This window comes from Dendroctonus ponderosae, unplaced genomic scaffold (assembly GCF_020466585.1).
Source record: "Dendroctonus ponderosae isolate FM_Combo_2020 unplaced genomic scaffold, Dpon_F_20191213v2 Dpon_F_20191213_6, whole genome shotgun sequence".
Lineage (NCBI taxonomy): Eukaryota > Metazoa > Arthropoda > Insecta > Coleoptera > Curculionidae > Dendroctonus > Dendroctonus ponderosae.
Window position 1 is genome coordinate 3,410,129 of NW_026018814.1, and position 7,484 is coordinate 3,417,612.

A 7,484-nucleotide genomic window follows, 5' to 3' on the forward strand; every position below is an offset into this window, starting at 1 on the left:
ATATTATATCTTGTTACACTTCACTATAAATTACGCTTACATAACTTAAATACTTCTAAAGTATTTGAAACGTGAAAATTAGTTTAGATTTTGATTAAATTCGTATTATTTAAAAAAACCTTAAGATTTAGGTATTATAAACCTTATTAAAACAGACACTTATTTTGTTCAGCGAATTCGAAAATGTAATAATATACAGGACATTCCATTAAAAAAAACGCAACTTTGATACCTTTAGAGCCTTTGGGACACCCTGTACATTACAAAAATATTTTTTAAATGGGCGCTCGATAGGCGTCGCACAATTCATAAAATAATACTTTTTAAAAATCAAACGGTTTAGCCGCACTTCCGTGCCGTATAGCGTGAATAACCCTGTATATGTAGCTTAATTGGGCTGTTCGCCATGGCTTCGCTTGACTATAAAACATAATGAACCCACAAAGCGTCCACACTGACGATGGCTTTATAAAAGCCCCGATTTCCTATAATGTTTATCTCCTTGAGAAAGGCCAATTTCGTCATAAAATTAATCTCCTTCATTCCAATAATGTGCAAAAAAGTGTTTTTTTGCGGAAAAAGTGTCTACACCCTTCATTGGCGACGCTTAAAGTGCGTTTCTTGATAACATTTACTCTTGCTCCAGATGCGTAATAAATTTAATGGAAATGGAGCGGGAACGAACGTACAATTTATGGCAGGAGCTGGAAGACGGCGCCGGATCGCTCCATTTATTACTCACCATTAGTGGCACCACGGCATCCGAGACTATTTCCGACTTGACCACCTACGAGCAAAACTACAGGGAGAAGGAGAACCTTCTGAATCGATATGTGAGCGTCCCTGCTGATTTATTGGCGAAAAAATGTATTAACCTGCTTCCAATTCGCTTCAGGTCTGGCATCGGACATTTCACAATCTCAAAGACGTGGGCCATCTCACTGTTAAAGTCTTCAAAGCGAACGGCCTAGCGGCCGCTGATATCGGTGGCAAAAGCGACCCATTTTGCGTATTGGAGCTGGGAAATGCCCGTCTTCAGACCCAAACCGAGTACAAGACCCTCACGCCGCAATGGAACAAGATTTTCACTTTTAACGTGAAGGATATCAATAATGTGCTGGAAATCATCGTTTTCGACGAAGATCGTGATCACAAAGTGGAGTTTCTTGGTAAGTGTCTAGTTAAATTTGCAACAGCGGCTAACTGCGCGGGTTGGCTCCAGGCAAAGTCGCGATCCCTCTGTTGCGAATCCGCAACGGGGAAAAACGTTGGTACGCCCTCAAGGACAAAAAGCTACGCAGCAGAGCGAAAGGAAACTCGCCGCAGATTTTATTGGAGTTGAGTATCATTTGGAACCCGATAAGGGCGTGCATTCGCACCCTGAACCCCAAAGAGGAGAAGTTCATGCAGACCGAAATGAAGTTTAAGCGGCAGGTTTTTGTACGCAACGTGCTCCGTTTGAAGGTGTTTTTGATGCACTTTTTGGAAATCGGCAAATTCTTCCAGTAAGTGAACATTTGGATTCGGGTTGTGCAATCAGTCCTATCCCCGTTTCTTAGCGAGTTTTTGTAGCAAAACAACCACGGTTGTCATGGAAACCTACGAAAAATCCTCTAGGGATAGGTCTGTGCGCATTATAGGCCGCTTGATTTTATAAATTGTTGAAGATGAGGGTCAGACTGGGGATTTTTCAGGGATTGTTTCGAGTGGGAGTCAACTGTTCAAAGCTTCGCCGCTCTTGTGGTCTGGCTGATCTTGTGCTACTACTTCCAGCCCTGGATGTTGCCAGTTGGCGGCCTGCTGATTTTCCTCAAACAGTACGTGATTTGCCAGTTATCCGGCACCCCCCAAGTGCCGTGGGACGAACTTGCCGACTCGGATATCGACGAAGAAGACGAAGATGACAAGGTGAGGGTTTTTACGTCGGAATGCCCGAAGGTTCTTCTAGTAAAGCGTTCACATTGCTACAGGAAAAGGAGGAAAAGAAAAGCTTGAAGGAGCGACTGCTGGCCATCCAGGAAGTGACCCAAGGGGTGCAAAACGCAATAGGGAAAATTGCCTCACTGCTCGAGAGCATTAAAAAGTACTGATTTTCCCAGTGAGGTCTGAAGAATAATGTTGAAAAGTTCACATTTTCCAGCATGTTCAATTTCGCCGTTCCCTATCTGTCTTGGATAGCGATTTCCTTGCTGCTAATCGCCACCTGTGTACTTTATCTGATCCCCATCAAGTACCTGCTGATGCTGTGGGCGACCAACAAGTTTCTGAGGCGCATTTTCCGGCCTCATGTGGTTCCAAACAACGAAGTCCTCGACTTGCTCTCCCGCATCCCCGACGACGAGATGCTGGTGAGTGACGGCATGTTATTGCTTCTAGTGACTTGATTTGTTGGAAATTTTCATCGGTTTTGCCATTAAACTGGGTTGATTGGCTCAGCTTGCCATGTGTATTCTTTTTTGTACTTCACGCGAAGAGTTTGTACTTCACGGGCCGTTGGTGCATTCACTTTTGTTTCACCTGCGCATTTTGTGTTAGTTTTTGGCAAGTTTGTGTCCTGCTTGCATCCGGCTGCACTAGTGTAGCAAATTCACTTTATATTCTTTGGTTACACTTTAGGTTAGTAGATGTTTTAGTCTCATTTGTGCAGTGTGTGGTAAGTCTTACACTGCGACTCATGCATTTATGTAAAGTCGATGGTTTAGTAGAGTTACCTATTTAAAATGTTGAGCCCTACATTGTTGCCTTCACTTCAATTTCACATAAAGCAAACCAGTCGACTTTATACCTACATATGTATGTGTATGTATATCTGAGTGCTTGGTAGCAAAAATTGTAAATCTGCCGGTGTCGAATCCGCAAAGTGCCTCTAACCCAAACCGCCCCCTCAAACTAACAAACTGGTGATGAATCAGCCCCATCAAGCGCCATCGTCATCAACTGTCCCATGGGAGAAGAATGCGATTAAACTAAAGAGCGCCGAATAACAGATTCATGACACCCGCAGACGTACATAAAATTATTGGGCGTGAGCCTGTCCACCCATCTGGGCCGACTCTCAGTCATACGCTGGTACTTGCAGCTGGACTACAAGGACCTGAAGCTGCTCTCTAGTCCAGATAGCGCTGACCGACGTCCCCACCCCAAGAAGAAGCACAAAGCTTCCTAGTGGAGCGACAAGGTGCTGGCGAACTTCCGCGATCGGTGGAAAGTCACATTTGAGAGGAGTCTTGATAAGTCTGATTAGTTTTATTCGGTTCTTGGTCGATTATTGGCGATCGGCCATTGTTTGCAATGGGAGGTCGATTGCTGATTGTCGGGAAAATATCAAATTTCTTGTATTATATAAGTGGGAACCTCAAAAAAATTTCTACACTATGGGAAACAACGAGTCTTTCGAGATTTGTCGTTCACTGTGTTGGTGGCTTTTTTGCGATTCCTCCCTGTTTGTGATAAATAGGAGTTTAACTCGGTGTTGGGTTGTTTAGGGCCCTTTCCAGCCCACTATCCCAGGGACAAATTGACTAAGTGAATAACGTTACTAGTTCCATTTCATTCACAGTTCGAACTCTTTCAATGGCACTTTTTGAGGTGTTGCGACTACCATTTGCACGTATTTAATCATCCAAATACTATGGTGATCTACCATGTCCCTTTAGTCCAAATTTAACCAGAAATAGTCCAACAGCATTGTAGATCACCCGGTTTAATTAAAACAGTTGTGACAGTCAGTCAATGTTTTCATATTTATATCAAGTAGAAACTAAGAAACCTTCTTTGCGTTTAAGCTATTGGTGGATATAACAACAATTTTCTCTTGCTAGTTTTCCAATTGGTGCTTGACTTTTTAGGTATAAGGATACATAGTTTTTACTGAAGGTTTGCGGTTGAAGCGCAAGCGAGCGGAACAAGGCCAGTGCGTTAATGCCTGCATCGGAGTGAGAAGGAGAATCCCCTCATGTCCCGTTCTATCACAGGCGTTGCACGCCTTGCCTTGTCGCACTCGCTTATTCTTCAACTACCAAACTTGTTTTGAGCAGCTCCGTTGAATTGATTCCATAACTCTTAGCTTTACGTTGTTTTGTCTTGCCCGTAAATTGTTACTGTAAATAAAATATTTATAAATAAAATGATCGCCGTCTTTAAAGCGCATAAAGCACTCATATTAATGCACAGCGTGATTTTTCCTAATGTAAATTGCCAATTATCAAAGTGATATCGATGTAAGATTTCTAATAAACTTATGTACATAACTCAAAGTTGGTCACTTTATTTGGAGGCTCGGGATAGAAAAACCGCTCAATTAACATCCAAATATACGCCATTTTATTGAATAGCACTAACAAATGATTCAAAAAAACTATAATACAAAACACTACCAGTCACTACTTACATTTTCCTTTATACACAACAAATACGGTTCAAATCAAGCCGGGTACTTCCTACCTGAAAGGGTTTAGGTAATTACAAAGTGAGGCCGAAAGAAGTTTCAGAGCGGTGCCATCTAACTAAGTGTTCCTATTTACAAATTGTTAGCAATCAGGCAGATTTTATTTTATTTTTTAAAATACGAATCAGTACCACCAAAACTCGTTCAAGCCATAAAACAAAAACTAACGAATCAGCCCTACAGTCTTAGATTAAGTTTTAAGGAACGTTTTGGGTTAATGCTGGTGAATGTACAGGATAGTTTAAGAGTGCGGTTTATACAATTTTCACTGCGAATCGTTGGTTGATTTAACGTTAAGTTGGGCGGAAAATTTAACAGTTTTCAACCAAACCACCCAGTAGTTCGAGCGCAATTCTAGAAACAAATGCGAGCGATTTTTACCAGCTACTTCCAGCTGGTTTCGCTTAATATGGTAGTCCTAAGGGGCAGCAGAAAGGATATGCTTTAGTGATATAAACGTTTGTTTTTAACAGTCTTATAATCAAGGGCGGATCCAGCTCGATCGAAGCTTTTCATTTACCATCGAAAAGTCTTTTCCGCTTCATGACTGGAGTGTCTCCATCCAGGAATCCATAGCTCGAAAAATATTCAGATTTCTAATTTTTGTTACACGACTTGCCACCAATATTTTAGCATGTTTGGACTTTTGAACTCGCACGTGTGAGCATTTTTCATAGTCCCAGTGGATCGGTGTCTGAAACAGTGGAGCATTTTCAAAATACTCAGATTTCGAACTTTTATTACATCACTTTCTACCATTATTTTAGCCTTAAGTACCCTTAAAAATTTCCTAACGCATTTCCGAACACCCGGTATAGTGTTTTTTTATTAGCTACCGTTACCCAGAAAACCCGTAAGTTGACATTTACATTTGACATTTGATTTGACATAAATAAATCGTAGTCGCGAGGTACCGATTGGTTCGGTAAAACCCGATTTGTAATTGCTTTTTTCTCTTTCCACCTCAGAGCCTTTTATGTCTTCGCCTTGTTGCACTCATTGGAATTCTGCGCAGAAAACTTTAGCTGCCACACGTACTCGGCCAGGTGGCAACTTGCTAGAAAACTCAGTCTCAAACTTGCTCTCAATTGTCTAGCCATTTGTTTCTGGAAGAGCGTTGCGATTAAATTAACCAGCCGATTCACCGTAACTGATGTGAACGTTGAAAACGAACATTTTCGAATTGTTAGTGCGTTATTTCTTTAAATATGTTACAACCTTAACCACTAAATAAATTGACCTAGACCGTCCTAGAGAGAAGTGAGAATTTTAGTTGAAAGTTGGGAACGTTACACACTAATGGCTTTAATAACAAAACGCTTTATATTATCCCCCATAGTCTTCTATATCCGTCTTATTGGTTATTTCTCTAAAAATAGGTGGAATTTATAGCTAGTGTTGGTGTGTAGCAATAAGGGCCGAAGCACCCACGTCCAATCGACTCCCCAGTGTGTACACAATGAAACGAAGCAATTAGAAAAACCTAACAATTAAAATATCACTTTGCTCTAAACAAATAACCCGCCCGCACAAGACGCGCTCGGATTGGCTCGGAGTCACCAAAGTACCACACCTCCCACCCCCGCCCCGCTTACACGTACCACTCTTTGATGTCTTTACTGTCCCGTTTCTTCTGTTTCTGTTGCATCTGCGCCTTGTCGCCGTTCCGCAGCGCCCCATTGAGCTGGTACTGGGCCTGGCTAGTGGTGCTGGATGCGGTGTTGCCGAGCAGTGCAGCGCCAGGCCCATGCGGGTACTCTTTGCTATCATCCACCTTAAACGATCGATCGTTGCGCCACTTGAACTTCACAATGACCAAAATGACCAGCACCACTGCGATCAAGGCACCAGCGATGATGCCGATGATCAGAGCCACCGCTTCCGATTCCTCTGAGTTGATCCTCTGGGTGGGGGGCACTCTGCTATGGATACCGGGGATGTAGATGTTGTCGGGGGGCAAGAAGTCGGGGGGCTGTCGCGGACTGGGCATCTCAGTCTGAGCGGTGTCGGTGGTGGGGTTGGGAATGGAGCTGGAGGGGATGGTCGTGAGCAGCCCCATGGTGGGACTCATTCCTCCAGGCTCCGTAGAGCTGAGATTTGGGTAGGTGCCAGTGGTGTGTGGAGCCGCGATTGTGGTAGGGTCTGGTTCGATGGTGGTTACTGTAGTGGCCGCTACTGTGGTGTAGTCGGTTGTGTCCGGGAAAATTCCTGTAATGGGAAAAACCGCCAAGTTCCCACCTTGGTCAACGGGCGCTGTGCACGAACCTGTCGGCCGGCTTGTGAAGGGTTCCTCGGTGATTTCGCCCGATCCGGATCCTTCCGCGCAGTCCTCATCGTCGCACGGAGTTGGGCTGAGCGTGAGGTTCTTCGGCTTGGCGGTGGGGGGAGGCCGCGTGGGCGGAATATAAACCGGAGTGATCAGATCATCGTCACCGGAACCGACGTCGGGCAGCGGCGGGCATTCGTCCTCATCGTCACCGTTGCACCCGGAACCGGCGCCACTGAAAATCAGATCGTCCTCCACTCCTGGAAAACCCGATGCTGGCGTCTGCAATTCAAAATACATTGAACCAAAGCAGGGTGCAAGACAAGAACAATGCTGTATGCCTTGTACATTGTAGGAGTAAAAATCATTTGCAAAGACGTGAATTTTGAAACCAACCGAACAAAGTGTTGTATCACTGAAATCGCAATAAATTGCTATTTAATAAACGTATAATCAAATAGGGTTGCTATTAAAACAACACACGTTTATGTCATATGTCAAAAATGACAGTTACTTTGTAAAAATGTCTTATGTCATTTTATTTCAAATGTAATTTTGTAATATTTTCTATTTTAACGATTTCTGGAGAGATTAATATTAAATGATGTTGTGGTTAATTAGTGACCGTGATGATAATCAGTAATTATTTAGGTTTGTCGGTTTTCCGGTCAATAGATGGATGATGATAGATGTCAATAAAACACTACCCAGATAGCATTTGATATTCTATGAATATCTCAGAATGTTCAAAAAATATACAGAACATTGCGG

At 43.1% G+C, this 7,484-nt stretch overlaps 2 protein-coding genes across 2 annotated transcripts in view; one reads left to right on the top strand and one right to left on the bottom strand.

Moving 5' to 3' along the window:
- The window catches only part of LOC109536433 (multiple C2 and transmembrane domain-containing protein), a gene marked incomplete at its 5' end in the record, with an annotated part of 7,008 nt that extends 2,752 nt beyond the window's left edge, over positions 1-4,256 (top strand). Inside the window, 7 exon segments of the mRNA XM_019902650.2 lie at positions 647-833; positions 896-1,169; positions 1,223-1,505; positions 1,695-1,908; positions 1,971-2,083; positions 2,141-2,348; positions 3,005-4,256. Coding sequence (XP_019758209.2) covers positions 647-833; positions 896-1,169; positions 1,223-1,505; positions 1,695-1,908; positions 1,971-2,083; positions 2,141-2,348; positions 3,005-3,166 — 1,441 coding nt within the window.
- Positions 4,257-4,300: 44 nt separating this feature from the next.
- LOC109543132 (neurexin-1) overlaps positions 4,301-7,484 on the bottom strand; it is a gene marked incomplete in the record, with an annotated part of 81,435 nt that continues 78,251 nt past the window's right edge. Inside the window, 2 exon segments of the mRNA XM_048667825.1 lie at positions 4,301-6,655; positions 6,713-6,995. Of these exon segments, the coding sequence (XP_048523782.1) occupies positions 6,039-6,655; positions 6,713-6,995 (900 nt within the window).